At 41.4% G+C, this 19,543-nt stretch overlaps 1 protein-coding gene across 2 annotated transcripts in view; it reads left to right on the top strand.

Moving 5' to 3' along the window:
• The window catches only part of LOC145346524 (sal-like protein 3), a 69,691-nt gene extending 62,547 nt beyond the window's left edge, over positions 1 to 7,144 (top strand). For both annotated transcript variants that reach the window (XM_080193899.1, XM_080193898.1), the window contains one exon: positions 5,743 to 7,144. In XM_080193899.1, coding sequence (XP_080050025.1) covers positions 5,743 to 6,174 — 432 coding nt within the window. In that variant the 3' untranslated portion in view covers positions 6,175 to 7,144. The remainder of the gene's footprint in view (positions 1 to 5,742) is intronic.
• The last annotated feature ends 12,399 nt before the right edge of the window (positions 7,145 to 19,543 follow it).

The following is a 19,543-nucleotide window of genomic DNA, read 5'->3' as shown; positions in this document are numbered from 1 at the left end:
TGCTTCTTCATACCAGTCTTGAAAGTCTGAATTACATGTTCAGCCAATCTAGATATGATACAGCTCAGATATGTTTTACATCATTAGATGTCATGAACTTTTCAAATTTTGTACTTGTCATTCCATTGTCTGAGACAAATGCTTCTGATGTGTCATGAGTCAAGAAGGATTGGTGCAGTTTCTTGTAGCATATTTACCTTATTTTGAATACCTCCCTCCATTTCAGATGGGCATCCACTAACAAAAGGAACATCAAGCCCATGAATGTGCCAACATAATCCACATGAACCCTTACCCATGGCTGATCTGCCCATTCCCATGGGTGCAAGGGGACTGCAGCTGGTAGCTTTTACTGGAACTGGTCATGTTGTTTGACAACCCTTCCTATATCAGCATTGATGCAAGGCCACCAGATACAGTTTCTCAATCACATTTTCATCTTCATTACAGCGCCCGGGTGGGCACTGTGCAATCTTCAGGCGATAATTCTCTTCCTGGAATGGGGATGACTACTCTCACTCCCCGAAGAATCACACCATCCTCAGAACTGAGCTGTTAAGGCTTCATTTTCCTCAGAAGCTCTCTCATTTCGCCATCCATGCAGCATCATGCATTTAATTTTTGATAACAGTGGGTCTCTATTAGTCCAGTATTTAATTTGTTGTGCTGTTACAGGTAAAGAATCTAGAAAGCCATTTTAATTCCTTGCAGGACTTGAGGAGGTGGCGTGCTTTTGGGTAACGGAAGGTAACTGCATTGGTTCTGTCAGTCCCTGGCCCATGTTCAAAGACATACTCATAATCTGTTAAGAACAGAGCCCGTCTCAATATTCTAGCAGAAGCAATTCGTGGAATTGCTTTGTTCTCCTTGAAAAGCCCTAGAAGCAGCTTTAGTCTGTGATGATAGTAAAATGTCTCTCATAAACGTATTGATGAATCTTCATGTCATAGATAACAGCGAGGCCTACTTCTTCTCTCTGCAAGTACCCTCTTTCGATATCTGACAGGGTTCTTGATACATTTCCGATGGGTGTCACAGACCTTTCACCCATTGTGAGGGATAACACAGCCCAACCCCATATAATGATGCATCAGATGTAAGTACTATCTTCTTAGAGGGGTCAAAATGCACTAATGAACATGTTGATTGAAATTTCTGCTTAATTTGGTTAAAAACCTCATTTTTGTAGTGTTTTCCAACATCATCTCTGGCGCTTCTTTAACAGTATATGAAAAGATGCCAGATAGATTTGGGGGGAGCTGCCCATAATAGTTGACCACCCAAAGGATAGTTTGGAGTTTTCCCAAGGATCTGAGTTCTGAGATGTTCCTAGGGGCTGCTGCCTCTTTAATCACTCTCATTTTGTCCCCCATGAGATGTAACCCCCCCCCACCCGAGTCAATTACTTAATTGACTTGATAACTAAGATAAACCACCTTGCCTGCTTGGAAAGTGCACCTTTCTCTTTGTAGGTGCACTCCTACCTTCTGGTATCATTTCAAAACTTTGTCCAAATGTGCCTGATGTTCCTCCTCAGTGAATCCTGTTCAAGAGTTCCCAAAGCCCAAAACTGTCTTATTCCCAATGATCTTTAGCAGGCTGAGAAGACCATGCCGATTGGAATTCAAATGCCATGGTCTTTGTCTTACTGAATGATAAATAATAATTCATATAATGTCTTAATGACAAAGCCTTGCAGTTCACAAAGAAATACAGCGATTTGCCAAAACCGAACATGTTGTCTGAAAAAACAAAGAATATTACAAGTATAGCAAGGTGACTCAGACATTGAGGGGCAGAATTTTATGACTTACCGAAGTCCATGGAGTTTTGGAACAGCTCGCCAGATTTTCCAGTCCCACCCCCATCAATGCCAGGCTCAGAAGATTTTGCCTCTTTTTATTTTGAAAACATTAGGATAGAAAGTTAAGGATGATGAGCAATCGGTTCTCGTCATCTCGAGAGTCAACACCTAACAGGCAGTCGCCAACTCTCAAACTCCCATCACCATTTACTGCTGACTTGATTGGCTGAATTTTTGTCCGCGCTTTGGTCGGACATCCCACCTGTGAGAGCTGTCGAGCCATCAGACAGGTCTTTAACCCGGCCAGGCGCAGCATTGTGGTGGCCAGAAGCGACATTCCAGTGCTCTGGCTGGGACTAAGTTACAAACTTTTTAAAAGGTAAACATCAGGAGTCCCGGGGCCAGGTGTGTAGGGGAATCCTGTGGCTGGTCAAGGAGGGGACAGTGGGGGGGGATGTCACACTGTCAGGAGTTAGGCCGAGGGAGTAGGGGGGTCCTGGAGCTCCAATGTCCCAGAGTGAAGGGCACCCCAATTCTTCAAGGTGAGGTGCCCTGTCCCATTCCTGCCAGAAAAGGGGAAAAATGTAAATGCCACATTCCCACTGTCCCATACCCACTCCGTGAAGATTGAGGCTGGGCAGGATAAGACCCTTAACTGGCTGTTAAATGGGCACTTAAGTGGCCTTAATAGGTGAATGGGTGGTAGTCACACCATAAGGCCTTGCTCTCCCAAACATAAAATTACCCTTGTCTTTGAGCAGGTTCCCCGGGTGTTTCCCAGTCAATCAATTTTACACTCTTCCCCTCTCCTCCCCCCTACTTCTCCCCACCACCTCGTCCCCCCCCCAGTCAAGCTCAGAACCTGCCTTGAGGGCAACGTAAAATCCTGCCCCAGCATTTTCTTGGAATAAAATTATTTTTCTCTGAGCCGCAGACATCCCACTTCAGTTAATGAACTTTTCCGCAGATTCAAAGCAGGCTTACAATGCTGGTGACTGAGATGCAAAATGAAATGGCCAAGCACATTCCAATTTGCAAATTTTCTTGGCCAGGCAACAGTTGATCTGTGACTGACCATTGGCAGTGTTTCTTTACAACTCTGTGGCCTTAAAACAATAAGCTACTTAAACACCAGCCCAGTGGAGAAACAGGGATAACTTTTTATGCATAATGTAACAAAATACCATCATCAGAAAGTAGGTGGGCATATCTTGGGAGTCTCCACTCCTACCGGGTCTAGTTTGACAGGAGGATGGACTAGAGATTGCAAACAGATGGATAGTTGGGCCAATGCACATTGATTATGCTGACATGCAAGAAGAAGGGGGACTGGCCATGTTATATTCTCTCTCAGTGTACCCGAACAGACGCCTGAGTGTGGCAACTAGGGGATTTTCACAGTAACTTCATTGCAGTGTTAATGAAAGTCTATTTGTGACACTAATGAATAAAAAAAAATTACATTTACTTTAATGTGGTAAAACGTGTCAAGGCATCTTACAGGATCATTATCAAACAAAGTTTGACACTGTGCCAACCAAGGAGATGGTTAGCACAGCTGGCCAAAAGACTTAATCAAAGTTGTAGGTGTTAAAGGTGCATAGCGAGGTGAAGAGTTTTCGGGAAGGGAACTGCAAATCTTGAGGCACTGACATCTGAATTCACGGCCATCAATCGTGAAGTGATGACAATTGTGGATGTGCACAAAGCCAGAACGGGAAGGATTGCAGAGAATTTGGATGGATGTATGGCTGGAAGCGGGTGACAGAGATGGGGAAAGGGCACGGTCATAGAATGATTTGAAAACAAGGATAAGAATTTTGAATTCTTTGTGACAACTTCTCAAAGACGCGTTACCACAAATTGACCCTGGCTGTGCAGTAAGCAGGGCAGTAAGACCCATTTATCCATGAACAGTATCATGGGGGATTTGATTATACAAAATTAAATATAGTCTACTTCTCATAATTCAAAGTATTTTTGCACTAGACAAACTGTGGGGCTGTGTCATTTGATTTCACCCTTGCCTCCCTGGTTGTTCCCACTGCATCTCCAGCAGTAGTCTCTCTTCCAGCTCATGTATCTATAAAATCATCTACATATCTGTCCTTGACTCCTCGCCTATTCCTCGTCTCTATGCTGGGGTAAATCTTCAATTTGCCAGCCAGTCGTGAAACTGCTCATCATTACGGAAACCCATTACTTTTCTTAATTTCTGTTTTCAAAACCTGTTTCTCATTTTCGTTTGGAAATGCAAATCAGGCAGTTCATGCGATGGGTGGCACGGTGGCACATGGTTAGCACTGCTGTCTCACAATGCCAGGGACTCGGATTCGATTCCCAACTTCGGTCACTGTCAGTGTGGAGTCTGCATGTTCTCCCCGTATCTGCATGGGTTTCCTTCGGGTGCTCCAGTTTCTCCCCACAGTCGAAAAGAAGTGCTGGTTAGGTGAATTGACCATGCTAAATTCTCCCTCAGTGTACCCGAACAGGCACAGAGCCTGGAAGATTTTCACATTAACTTCATTGAAGCATTAATGTAAGCCTACTTGTGACTAATAAATAAACTTTTTTGAAACCAGTGCACAACACCAGATTTACACCTGAGTGCCAAGTTGAAAATCTGCTGCATTGACTCTCGCTAAGATCCCTTGTAGATATGAAGTGGCTTCTGTTCATGAGGACACTTGTCCCTAGCACTCCGCTTACCTCCCTCAATCCTCCACCCTTACTATGTTGTCTCATTACCTGTCAAAAATTCATTCTTAGTTGATGCTCCAATGCATCAAGTTAGAGGCACTGAAGTAATTATTTTCAGTCCTTGACACAAGATCGCCACCTCTTTGGCCACACGTTGGGTCGCCTGTCCTGACATCTCCTCTACTGGCTGGACATTCTTTTTTCACATTAGCCTATGAAACACTTTGGAATGTTTTTCCACATTAAAGGCACCATGTGACTAAGTTTTGACTTGTCCAATAATCCAAATGAAGCAACATAAATAGCAAAGGAAAGTAGAAATTCAGCACTAAAAGATTTGACTAATCAGACCTTTTGAATTGTAAATTTTCAATCAAGAAGTGTAAACTGCAATCATACTTCAAATATTCCATTTTCTTTTAAGATGTGACAATTAAAGATATTAATACTATGAGCGATTGCAAACAAAGAAAAATTGAATTTGTGGGTTTATGTACAAAAATGGAATATTTTTATTCATTCACGGGACATAGGTGTCGCTGGCTGGCCAGCATTTATTACCCATCCCTAGCTATCTTTGGAGGGCAGTTGAGAGTCAACCTCATTTCTGTGGCTCTGGGGTCACATGTAGTCCAGACCGGGTAAGGATGGCAGACTTCCTTCCCTAAAGGACGTTAGTGAGTCAAATGGGTTTTTCCAACAATCAACAATGGTATCATGGTCATCAGTAGATTCTTAATTCCAAATATTTTTTATTGAATTCAAATTCCACCATGACGGGATTCAAACCCAAATCCCCAGAACATTAGCTGAGTTGCTGGGTTAATAGTCTAGCGGCAATACCACCACGCCATCACCTCCCCTTGAATCAGAAATAAAATGCTGGAAATGCTAATCAGGTTGTTAAGCCTCTGAAAGGTGAAAACATTGATTAATGTGTGACAAAGGTCGCATCCGAAATGTTAACATATCTTTCTCTTTCAGATGCTGATTGGCCTTGCTATGCATTTCCAGCATTTTATGCTTCTATTTCAGAGTTCCATTTGCAACACTCCACTGTTCCAAGATTTCCCTGCGGAATGAAACCCTTAAAGCAAGTCTGTGCAGATGTTTGTGATAGTGGGGTAATGGAAATAAAACAAAAAAAAATTGCATATCAAAAAATGTATTGTGTTTGAAGATATATTCCTTTTAACGATGCCATTTTGTTTTTGTTGCTATTTTGTGTTTCCCATTAGGTTCACATGGGAACGCATATGTGGAATAACGCTCCGGCAAGACGAGGGCGTCGTCTGTCAGTGGAGAACCCAATGGCTTTACTAGGTGGTGATGCTATGAAGTTCTCAGAGATCTTTCAAAAGGATTTGGCAGCTCGGGCAATGAATGTTGACGCAACATTCTGGAACCAGTATGCTGCTGCCATTACGAATGGTCTAGCCTTGAAAAATAACGAGATTTCTGTTATACAGAATGGAGGCATTCCTCAGCTCCCCGTTAGCCTGGGGGGCAGTGGTATCCCGGCTTTAACTAACGCAACCAGCGGAATGGACAGGGTTCGCCCAGGCAGCAGTCCGCCTGTCGCTGGGCTGGAGAAACCAAGCACAGAAGGAGGAACAAATCGGCCATTCGCTAGATTTATCGAAGATAACAAAGAAATTGGCATTAACTAAAACATGGCACTCTTAAACACAAGTAACACATGGACCATTTTGAATCTTGTACCATATAATGTACAGTTTTTGGAGCATACTTCAATAGTTGTTAAGATATGACTTCAACTCCAAATACTCAGTTGTTGGTGTTTTCTTGCTCCTTTACTCATACCCAGAATCATGAGAGTTCCATATTCTGGCTATGGTTTGAGTTGTCTTGCAAGATTTGCATGGTACTACTTGTTTCAATCGTAAATTTTACAGAAAAGTACTTCAAAACTAAAAAGAAAATTGTGCGTTCATAAAATTAATAGACCCTTGATTACCATGAACAGATGAACTGTTTGGTGGATTAGGAACTGAGTGGGGCCACTGCTCTCATTTAGTTCCTTGACAACGATACTGTGAGTGGAGTCGCTAAGGGCCTGGAAACCATAAACTGACTGGAGTGTGGCTGGACAAGTGTGCTAATTGTCTTCAAATGAAGTAGAAACTTGAAATTATAATTTTGTTTTCCTTTATAAGATATCCTGCTCTTTAAAAAGAAAAAAAGGTAATTTTTTTTGTGTCCCCAGAGATGTAAACTATAAGAAAAAAAAATTGTGCTTGTCTGTACTATTTATACTGTCAAGATTATGCGGGTCAGAAAAAGTATCCAGCCCCACCCTCAATTTTGGTATTGGCAGAAATATATGCAAGGTATATGCATATATATTATATAATATCTACATGTTTTTAAATTGTAGCCAGATACATGATGATGTCTGGAAGCTCTCTCACCTATGGAAACTTGTAGAGTTGTCATTTTTTTTATATTTTTCCCAAATCCAACTGAATGCCATTGTGACCTTTTTTTTGTTGAAAAATTTAAACTGTTTTAAAGAAGCTGCTATTTAGCCCTTTTAGGTCAGATGTGTATTTCCAACAAGAGAGGGAAATTGTTTGAACAAGTGAAATCCTCCATTAAATGAACTTTAAAAAATCTAAACTGGGACTGAATCTAAATGTATTCACTTCCAATTTCAGTTGCAGAGAGAGAACACACCCTCTTTGATACTTAAACTGTCGAAAATCGTGTGTATACTGCAGTACTTCTTAATTTAATCTTGAAATATAATATTTCTATCCTCCCAGCCTGTTATATTTTAACATTCCTGTGTTAAATGTTATTTTCATGGACCCATTACTGAAAAACAAAGTGACGGTTCCCCCTTAGCGATGGTGCCTGCTACTCTCTTTTAATAACTAATATATTTAAGTGATCAACTGGTACATGTTTATTACTGGCCAAACCCAGTATTAATATTTTATTAAATGGCATGGGTGGTGATGGGGTGAGTCAGGAGTCCATTTAGGATACATTTGATGCGATGGAACTCACACAGTTTAAAAACTTACTTGTACCACATAATGTGTGTGTTTTTTTTCAATAAAAGCACCTACTGATGTACTACAACTTTTTTTTTAAGCATAGTTAACATTTTCCTAAAATAAATCCTTTCTCTTCAGTTTCAACGTAGATGTTAACTTAATTATTTCAAACTGCTTAGCATCTACATTAAAGTGGCACTGACAGGAATTTATGCAAACGTGTTAATGGGTGCGTTAAAACTGTACAAAAGGAATTGAAACCACCAGAGTCCTATATTTTTTAATTGGTTAGAAATTGTTAACAGGGCATTTTATTTGTTCCTTAAAAGCAAGTGGCAACATGGAATATTTTATTGTTATTTTCTCCAATGAAAGCCCACTTTTAAGTGTTACAATCACGGGCATTTTACTCTGGCAATCCCTACTTCGACCATCCTGCTTCCATTGTGTTTGGTGCAGCAGAATCTCAGTATGTGAGGCATAAAGGAATGCTTTTTTTTAATCCACGTGCCAGTAGCTATTTGGCTCCATTTTTCGGTGAGCATAGACAGGGGTACTTGTACACTGGAGCACATGTTTTTCGACCCCCCTGCTCTGCAGAGTCACCGGTATTTTGCACACTTCATGGAGCCTTCACCTTCTGAGTTGACATGTTTTGGATAAGCAGAAAGCAAAGAACCCTTTAGTTTAGGGAACTTTGATCACCTTCCCCCCCCCACCCCCTCCTCTGCTATCTTCTCCCCCATTTGTATGCCACTATTAGCCACAAGTCAGAGCATGAACTTTGCTTCAAATCCATTAAGCTTGCTGATTTAGGGTTCACTGCAGCTGGACCTGTCACTCTTATTCGACCTCGTCAAGTGTAAAAGTGCATCTGGAACGGACACTGTGAACCTTTGTTTGATTGAAATGACATGATATCCACTTCACTTGCAGCCGGTCACCTTCAAATGTGGGCAGTAACTCTGAACTACAGCTCGGTTCCCAGCGGCAACCATTGCTGTTATTACTGTGCCCATCTTTCAGAGAGTTAGCAGTGGCCAGGCGCAGAGAAGCGTTGAGTGTAAAATTGTTGTGTTCAGTTCCATGGGTTGGGAACGTAATTACGTGTTCCCCTATGGAGCAATCAGTTACTCTGATTGACAGCAAGCCCTTCCCAGAAGGTGACCATAATGCTGCCCTGCAATGGTAGTACTTTTTGAGTTTCAACCTTTTTGCATGGCACAACAGATGAGACAAAATGAGGAACCAGAATTGAGGCAAAACAAAGTCACACAGACTTTCTTTTGTACCTGAAAAGTCTTCTGACATCACTAAACCCCTTGTAAATGTGATCTTTGTACCAGTTGATCATTAGGAGGGTGTAACTCCACCTGAGAATAATGTAACTGAATATAGCAGCACAAACACAAAGTGGGAAGTCCCATTTTGCACTCACAGTGATCTTTCCCATTAAAATTATTGACTGGAGGAATTTCACATCAAACCCATTTGTATAATTTGAAGTCCGTATTGAAGCTGGGCTATGTAAAATACCTTGCACCTTATGATATGACTGAGATGAGTAAAAGAGATTTGTGCAAACCTTTTTTTTGACCTTTTTAAACACAGCAAATTTAGAACTGAACAACAAAATTTCCGTAGCCTAAAAACAAGTATTAAATGTAAGATAAGAAGACATATGTTATGAATTTGATGAAAGTGTTGTAAACTTTCCTTATTTTTTAAAGCGCTGGAAAATCCATTCAGACTGGCTAATTGTCTTCTCGGTATGCTTTGGGTATCAAGCACAACTGTCCTTAATGGTAAAAGAGTGACCCAACCATTGATCATTTGTCAATGGTGCACCATAGTAAGAAGTCTGGTGATGTTTTTAATCTACATTATTATTAAGCTAGTAAATTGGGATGGGTGGAGCTTAATCAAAACTTGAACTAACAGTAACCGTTTCGTGTACAGTACTACCTCATTTTTTTTGCATTGGAAGCACGGTGGACAGTGGTGTTAAAAACTTCCATTTGTATTGAAACTGTTTTTGAAGAGATATTGCAATACAGATTGGGCAAAAGACATGGTAATCACATGGTGGAGTTGCATGGCGGGTATTTTGAATGGACTGAAAGTGGGACAATCTACTTATTGGGAAAAAAAAAATTTAGGGTTCACTTAAGGAACATTTATATTAAAAAAAATCACTTTAGGTGGTTGTTTCAGCCATCTTGTCATTATCAACCAACATGAAGAGATACGACTGATCCTAGAAGAGCTGTTTTTTGCCCCCCGTTAAAGCTATTGTATTACCGCAAGGGGAGTTGTTCCGATAGTGAGAACAATGCATCAATCCTGTGTTACTTCCACCTTTGAAGCACTAAGTGTGAGCGATTTGGGAACCTTTTAAGAGCATAAATAAAATGAAACAAAGCAAGTTGTAAGGTGGCTTAACGTTGCTGTATTTTCAGCAGTTGAATGTTTTATTTATCTGTGTCATTTTTTTGGTGTGAATTTTTGTTAGCCAAATGTTAGCATTTGGTACCATGTAGTGTTCTGTCCATAAGGATCTGTAACTTAAGACTTCTAAAGCAATGTAAATAGGGCAGTAGGTAGACAGAACCCTTTTGTATTCAGGTACTGGTTGTTCCTCTCTACATGGTGAAGAGAGACACTATTTTTATACTGCGATACCATGTAGGGCTGGGAAACCAACCTGAACCAGTTGGGAATTGTTACCTATATCCAATATTTTTATTAAACCTTGTTGGCTTGACACATCTACTGATTGAAATGGATGTCTTAGTCTAGGTTACTATTTTGTCATATGGAATAAATAAAAAAAAATGCAGGATATGATTTGCAAGGTAAAAGTGTTTTTTTCTTTCCTGACCTGTCAATTTTCAAAACCAGAATACTGGCATAGAAGTTTGTGGTTTATGATGATGTCCTTCTAAACAACCTGTCAATGAGAATATTTAACCCTGCAGTATCCTTTTTTTTGAACGGAACTTGATGTAAGTGTTATCTAATTTAAAATAAACTATTAAATGTGAATTATTAAATGACCTGCTGGGGGTTAAAATGGGAGAATCGTTCGTTGGTTAATTTCTTAACTTGTGAGCAAGAGCGTTACTTTGACAATAGAGATGCTATACTTTATTTAATTTGTGTTTATGAAGCAATAACTCTTTAAAGACAATTTCTGGGGAGCTACCTATGTCACTGGCACTTTAGCAAAGGTTTCAATCACAAGATCCCATTCCTGCAAAAGTTCGCTTTGATTCCTCTACCAATATTAAGTACATGCACCAATGCACTGCTACAGATTTCATAGATCATCTTTCCCTATTGTCTTAAACAGTGGCATATAATGTTTGGGAAATTGAAAGATTTGTAATCTAAATCCCCCACAGAGTCATTGGACAATACAGCATGGAAACAGTCCTTTTGGCCCAAGTGGTCCACGCCGACCATTTCAGTAAAAGCGAAAGTTTCCACACAAAGCAATATTCCTATCTTTAAAATTGCTGTGTAAGTTGCAGTGAAGCAACAAAAGATCATTTCATAGAAACATAGAAGATAGGAGCAGGAGGAGGCCATTTGGCCCTTCGAGTCTGCTCCACCATTCATCACTATCATGGCTGACCATCCAACTCAATCCTGCTTTCTCCTCATAACCTTTGACCCCATTCGCCCCAAGTGCTATATCCAGCCACCTCATGAATACATTCAGTGTTTTGGCATCAACTATTTCCTGTGGTAAAGAATTCCACAGGCTCACCCTGTGAAATGACTCTTCATCTCCATCCTAAATGGTCTACCCCGAATCCTCAGACTGTGACCCTGCTCCTGCACCCATTTGGGGAGGGGAAAATAAGTCACGCCGTTCCTCCTGATTTATTGACACTATTTTCAACATTATATCAATGATTATTAACAATGCTTTGGGTACTTTGTACTACATTTAGCATTTGTGTTATATGCCGATTGATATCCGACTCTGAATAGTAAAACAGTGTGCTTTTCAGTCTGACTGAACTGAAGTAAAATTCCAACTGAGGATAAATGCCTCTTGGATGTGGGCAAGATGAGGAATGTACAAAATGCCGGGACATCACTTTCACTTTATTCCATTTTCTGGACCAGTGAGATGAAAGGCAAGGGGGAGAAAAAAGAATTTGTGTCACGGCTAGAAGCAAAATGGCCTAATGTATTTCCAATACTGGAGGTGGATTGAATAACTCGCAACTGAAGTTGAAAGTAAGTTTAGTCAGCATTAGCAGTGAAAATACTAATTACATCTCAATGCTTCTGTGGGATATGCTAAGTATATCCCAAATTTAAAAGGCAACATCTCCTTTGGAGAAACCACATGGGATATAGTGCATGAACTCTCCCATTCATACGGCGACTTAGAAGTAACTGAAGATGTAGGGAAGCTAAGAAAACTTTAGATGACAAAATGTGGGTTCAAATGACAACCATCTGAAAAGCACAGAAATATGTTACTAAATGTATTTTTTCTCTTGGATGGCAGGGGAGGGAACCTTTGTGAATGCTTACAACTGTAGTACCTGTAGGAAGTATTTTAATTCACTTGAATCAGAATAGCTAAATGAGAACGGATTGTCTTTCATAAGCAGAGAACAATAGCATGTCCCAGTCTTACAGTCATCTGTGTACAATGGTGCACAGCAAGCAGTGCTGAGTTGTGGAGGCAGATTTTAACTCTGCGAGTGTTAACTGTTCAAGTGAGTTAACTCTCACCTTTCTTATTCTTTTGGCTAAGATCAGGCATCAGATCAAGCCTAAGATCAGGTGCAATGCCTTTTCTTGTTAGCATGGATATTGCATGTCTCTCTTATGGGGGCCATGAATTGGATTCAATTTGAATTTGTACTTTATTTTGGAGCAAGCAAGGAGATGCATTAAAGGCTGTCCACTCTGCATATTAACTTTGCAACTTTTAAGATTGGAGTAATTGTTTTTAAAAGAACGAGTTAACTCTCACCCATAGGCTGCGATTCTCCATTTCTCCCCAACTCCCAGCGAAAATGGAGAATTTGGCACTCAGCCAAACCTCCATTCACAGCAGCAGGACCAGAGAATCCCAGCCGTGGGTGAGGTCAGAGAATTCTGGCAATAGTGTTAAATGCACCAAACTCAGGAAAACAGAGGCAGCATTGTGCCACAGTGGTTTGCACTGCTGACTCACAGCACCAGGAACCTGGGTTCGATTCTTGGCTTAGGTCACCAACTGTGTGGAGTCTGCACATTCTCTCCACGCCTGCTTGGGTTTTCTCTGAGCTCTCTGGTTTCCTCCCACAGTCCAAAGACATGCTGGTTGGCTGCATTGGCCATGCTTAATTTTCTCTCAGTGTAGCCAAACAGGTGCCAGAGTGTGGCGACTTGGGAATTTTCAGAATAACTTTATTGCAGTGTTAATGTAAGCCTAGTTATGACACTAATGAATAAACTTTAAAAACAAATCCCAGCTCATACTTCACCCATGAACATTCAAATGTCTTTTTTTTAAATGTGAGCAAAAAACCAACTGGACATTTGTTTGTTAACACTGAAAAATAATTACTTCCTCACGGTGGCCTGTCAAAATTCAATGCATCATTTATTAGCCAATTAATCCTTCAAATTATGCTAATCCTTTTCTATTGGGATGATGTATCAACTATATCTCACCAAAAATGCACAATAAATAATTTTCATACAAAACTAAATCAATGACATGACACAGATTTGAAATGATGCCTTGCATGATCACATAATCTAGGTTTTAGATTGGCACATCGACTCCAATTAAATGCCAATTTGAATTTCAATGGAATATAATTCAAATCCTTAACAAACATGAAAAGCTTTAAAGTTTATTTATTAGTGTCAGACATAGGCTTACATTAACACTGCAATGAAGTTACAGTGAAAATCGCCACACTCCAGCCCTGTTTGGGTACACTGAGGGAAAATCTGGCATGGTCAATGCAGCTAACCAGCACGTCTTTCAGACTGTGGAAGGAAACCAGAGCACCAGTGAAAAGTATTGTTTCTTGCGCGCTATACAACAAAACACACTGTTCATAGAGAAGGAAACAAGAGAGTGCAGAATGTAGTTCATAGCTCGGGTGTAGAGAAAGATCAACTTAATGCGAGGGCGATCCATTCAAAAGTTCATTCAAAAGAGGGTGGTGTATGTCTGGAACCAGCTGACTGAGGTAGTAGTAGAGGTGGGTACAATTTTGCCTTTTAAAAAGCATTTAGACAGTTACATGGGTAAGATGGGAATTGAGTGATATGGGCCAAAAGCAGACCATTGGGACTAGCTTAGTGGTTAAAAAAAGGGCGGCATAAACAAGTTGGGCTGAAGGACCTGTTTCCATGCTGTAAACCTCTCTGACTGTAAGAGTCTAAATGATGCAATTAAATGGTATGAGATTGATGGAAACCTGATCTATTAGCACACTCATGAGTAAACTGAACGAATTCACCTGAAATTAACCAGAGTAATTAAAATGGTTAAACTACAACCCAGGAAAACATAGATTCCCAAATTCACCTATGGCAAATCAATATTCAACATGCCATTGTAAATATCAGGAATAGTAAACAAATGGAGATGGGTTCCCTTTGGAGGAAGAAGCCCTTTATTCAAGATTTTAATAAGAGTAAAAATACAAAGTTGAAATATTGAGCTAGAATAATCACGTGGAAAATGTCTTGCATTAATAGTGTTCTTCATCCCAAAGCATTTTACAGCCACTGAAGTACTTTTGGAAGTGTAGTCACTGTAAAAATTTAGGGAACAGGGCAGCCAATTTGTGCACAGCAAGCTCCCATAAAAACAGAAAGACAACGTTGGGCAGCTAATCTTTTTGGGCGATTTTGATTGAGGTGTAGTTAGATACTCCGTGGGATACGAGGATTAATTCCTCTGCTCTTCTTCCAAATAGTCCCACAAGAGATAAAACCACAAGGGACATGCCCAAATGGTAACCAAGTCACATTGCAAAGCGGCCGGTACCCGCATGCAAGAGGAAATGTCAAAACATAACGTCAGCATTAAACTGTACAGAGAACAGTGAGCCAGTAAAACATGGAGAAACATCCCGGCCGGCAGTCATGAGCACAATTATGTTTGCCAGCCTTGGGATCAAACCGACTAAATTAAAATGCAGCGCAGAAACGTCTTGGAATTTCCTCAGTCCTGAGTAATCAACACCAGTTCTCCCCCAAAAGCCCAGAGCAGAATTTTAGGATAGTGACCTTGAGGACATAGCAATGAAAGCGCTCTTCTTCGCTCACTGCCGTGTGAGTGTACGCCCAAAAAGTCTTTGAACCATAACTGGTGGCAATACTGCCTGAAAAGCAAGCGGGATTGACTCTTGAACTCATAAGACTGAACCATAATTTGTTCAAATTCTCTGACAACAGACACAAGTGACAGCTCAGAGAAGTGGGTGGTGACTCGGATATGTCGCTGCTACAGATGTCCTGTGCAAATCTGACGTTATAATTTCGCACTGAACTGAACAATCACCAAATCCCCTCTTCTGTTTCTCGTGTGTGCGAGAGCGGGTTTAGTCAATCTAGTTGGGTAACCTCTGTCATTATCTCAAAACATTTTATGTAACAGGGATTTATACTAATCATCAAAGTGTACGGTTGAAGTAGTCCTGTTTTTAACACCGCACTGCCTTTAAACTGTTGGTCATGGAATGGTTAGTTTCTCATTTTTTTAACTCTACAATGACACTCTTCCCCGATGTAATTCCTTCCCCAGAACATTTTGATTCCCGCGCTGTGTAAAGATTCGCCAATTTGGAGTGGGAAGCTTTGCCGATGTCAGAGATAACAGGTATTGAAATCACAAGAAACTCGGCAAATAGCCCAGATCGACTTTCCCAAGAGGTGTTTCGCGCGATTTTAACCACCTCAAATTACAAAAGTTGAATGGTTTGGGTGATTTCCTGCGACCTTGTGTTTTTCAGGCTGCGTTGCCGTCTTAAATCGTCTCGAAATGTTCGGCATATTTAAATACGGGAAGCATTGAAACACACACTGGCCACTGACAACACTCTCCCTCGCCAGAAATGTGTGAACGCAAATGTTTTCACTCCAGTGTCCAGAGACACTCTAATCGCCTGTGTTGCGAACCGTCAGCATTTGTACGATATCTCGGGAGTTCTATTGTTCTTTATACCTAATGGAATAAAATGACATTTTAGTTCAGGTTTCAAACAGCCTTTATTGGTCTCTTTTGTTTTGCAATTATGAAATTTTATCGTAGTCCCATCGCATCAGAGCGGTTTGTGGGGAGAGGAGGGTGTGCCATTAAACAGGTACATACATATCATTCCACCGGTGAGAGCAAAAAGGTGCAGCAAAAACCTAAAGGTGTAAATCTTTCGGGAGATTGAAATTTTAATGTGTTCATAGAATCCCGAGAGTGCAGGAGGCCATTTGGCCCATCGAGTCTGCACCAACCACAATCCCACCCATCCCCATAACCCCAGATATTTACCCTAGCTAGTCCCCCTTACACTAGGGTCAATTTAGCACGGCCAATTAATCTAACCTGCACATCGTTCGGACTGTGGGAGGAAATGGTAGCACAGTGGTTAGCACTGCTGCTTCACAGCTCCAGGGTCCTGAGTTCGACTTCAGGCTCGGGTCACTGTCTGTGTGGGGTTTGTACATTCTCCTCGTGTCTGCATGGGCTTCTTGCAGGTGCTCCGGTTTCCTCCCACAATCCAAAGATGTGCGGGTTAGGTTGATTAGCCATGCTAAAAAAATTGCCCCTTAGCGTCCAGGGATGTATAGATTAGTGGGTATAATATGGGGGTAGGGCCTGGGTGGGATTGTGTTTGGTGCAGACTCGATGGGCCGAAGGGCCTCTTTCTGCACTGTAGGGTTCTATGAGACGGAAGAAACCCACGCAGACACCTTTAGTTTTTTTCTCGCCGGTAGAATAATGTGCCCCTGTTTAATGGAACATTATCCACGTCCTCTCCCCCCACAAACCCCGCCCCCCAGCCCCCAGCCCCCCTGCCTCTGTGATGCTTTGGGATTGAGATATCATTTCATAATTGCGAAAGAAAGGAGGTACATAAAGGCTGTCCGAAACCCAATCTGTAATGTCGTTTTATTCCATTAGGTATAAAGGACAATAGAACTCCCGAGATATTATCCACATGCTAACGGTTCACAGCACAAGGGAGAATGTGCAAACTCCACACAAGGCTGGGAATCGAACTGGGTTCCCTGGCGCTGTGAGGCAGCAGTGCGAACCACTGTGCCACCGTGCTGCCCTGAAAACTCCCCTCGAGGCCCTCAGAATTCCAGATCTTCAGCAATAGGCTCTGAAAAGGAAATTCTAGAAGGCAAATGGCAAATCCCAATTTCATCGCCTTTGAAATGTAAAGGTGATTTTATTTTTTCGTAACCCCCGAACTATTTTTGAGTGATCTATTTTCACCCTGTGCAGTGTACAGTTCGTAACGAGCTAAATTGTATTGGAGAATATGGTTTAAGCATTCACATTGTTAATATATGGCAGAACTATTGACATGTTTAGATTGCAGTCGGTTGCACGCTCCTCTCATCTGCCTCGGCTACCTGTCCCCACAAAGAGGGACATGAACTCTGCGGGACATGGGAACTGAAACGGAACAGTGCTGTTAACATGTCAGTTATGGTGCAGAGCTTTGAATGTTAAACATACACACGCGGATATTGTTCAATTAACTCTCGGCTGACTGCTCCCCTCCAAGAACCTGTTTCAGATCGATTTCCAAAGCGGCTACAAGCCTGTTGTCGGAAGTTTGCCTAAATGCGTGATGGTGCCAACCTTTGTTTTAAGCCGCACTACCTTTGTTAGCTGACAAAAGTGCTCACACTAACATGTGGGAGAAGGTTACACGTTCTGATCTCCTCCCTTAGTAAGTGTCGGTTATCTTACACTGGGTGATCATTTAGCCTGTGATTTCCTTTTGTCTCCATCGCGATCCTGTGTGTGTGTGTGTGTGTGCGTGTGTGTGAAGCGCTGTAGAAACCTCAGCACCCCTCTTCACTTCTGGACACACACAGTAACGAGACAGAGTTGGGTACTGAAGGTACAGTTACAGACCCGAGTTTCGGTAACAGTCCGATAGCAGATTTATTACTGATTTGGTGACCACGCCAGGCGGGTTTCGATCCAGAAAGACATTTTAAGATAAGGTCCGTGCTGATGTTAACCCTTTACTGTTTAAACAAAGTCTGAGTCTCTTTTCTGGAAACGGGGTGCGAGAGAATAAAAATATTACATCTGATTCCGGAACATTAATGGGGCAAGGAGCTCTTTGACAGCACATTACAATCTCATTTAACACCAAAAAAATGTGGGATCTGATGTTCTCCAAATCGACGTATTTTCCCTTGAAAGGGAAGGGTCGCTGCCCATTGCTGTTTCCAGAGGATCCCCACTCTCCTCTCTAATAAAATTACCATATCACTCCCAGGTCTTGCTCCGAATAAACATTGGGTGTTACGTTATTTCCAAGCAGGTTACTTTAATTGGTGTTTGGGCTAAGGGCTAGTTAAGACATCCCCTCTCTCCTGTTCAGTCTCAGTTGCTGTGTTGTGTGTGTATACATGCATTTATTGCCTTGCTTGTTCTGCAACTGGTATTATCGAATTCATCTCACAATAATTTATAAAGTTCTAACGGGGTTAAACAGGGTCCATTCAGAAAGAATGCTCCCAGAGGTGGGGTAGTCCAGAACTAGGAGGTCATTGTTTGAGGGTAAGGGGTAAACCTTTTAGGACAGAGGCGAAAATAAATTTCTTCACTCAGAGTGGAGAATGTGTGGTATTCACTTGCACAGAATGTAGTTGAGGCCAAAACGTTGTGTGATTTCAGGAAGAAATTAGATGTCGTTCTTTGAACCAGAAGAATCAAGGGATACGGCGGGGGGGGGGGGGAGGGGATCAGGATATTGAATTTGATGATCACGCATGATCAAAATGAATGGCGGAGCAGGCTGGAAGGGCCGAATGGCCTATTTCTGCTTCTAGTTTCAATGAATTGGTGTTGCGTACAGGGCAGTCCTGTGATAAAGCGGACAGGAACTGGCCAGAGGAACATCTCCAAATCACTAACCCTTACATCCTCACCTACAAAGATACCCAAACCCCATACCTCCCCCTTTCCGCCTCCTGTTCCCTCCTCGGTGATGATTCGCCCACCTTGAAACACACACAAAAATACACAAGTACACACATGAACAACACAAATTGTTTTTTAAAAGTCCCAACCATTTTCCTCCGGTTATTTTGTATATCCAACATTCGGTGAATTGCGCCTTCCGCCGTGGGTAAACTATTCCCGAATTCATGACGGGGTCTCGGGAACACCTTCCGAGAACTTTTAAAAAACGTTTCCAATGAAACATTAACATTTATTAACAATGTCTCGGAAACTGCAATAAACGAGGAGTGGCATTTATAGAATCATACACTTACAGAAACTTTTTTTAAAATCATTAACTTCCTGAGGTTAAGACGAAAATGGCTAGCCTTAAGATTTTTATAAATATATATATAGGCAGTTTTTGCTGTCAGTACGGCGGCTCAGTACTTTACAGCTCAGTCCTTCCCTGGCCCTCATTGGAAGAAAATGTGACGAGGCTCAACAGATTCTGTAAGAAGAAAGATGCACTTGTTGAGTAGGTGAGATTACCGGGTGTGAATGTCGAAGGTTCCGGATCAGATGAGCAAGGGGGAGAAAATAAATAAGTAATAAGATGAATCTGTAAAATTCAAGCTGCTTCTGCCATTCTTTAGACTCCTGGGCGAAACAAAATGCGGGGGGGTGCTGAATTTCCTCTCCCTATGACTTGATTAGGCAAGTAGACATTGTCATTTCGAAATATAAAAGGTATTTTCCACCACATTGGGTGTTTCTAAGAACGTGAAACGTTACTGAGAGAGAGAGAGCAGATAATTTTTTTAACAAGAGGGGGTGGGTGAGAAG

Source organism: Carcharhinus amblyrhynchos, chromosome 8 (assembly GCF_965287045.1).
Source record: "Carcharhinus amblyrhynchos chromosome 8, sCarAmb.v2.hapA, whole genome shotgun sequence".
Classification (NCBI taxonomy): domain Eukaryota; kingdom Metazoa; phylum Chordata; class Chondrichthyes; order Carcharhiniformes; family Carcharhinidae; genus Carcharhinus; species Carcharhinus amblyrhynchos.
The sequence above is the reverse complement of the archived record's forward strand: the minus strand, read 5'-3'. Positions and strand labels throughout refer to the sequence as shown.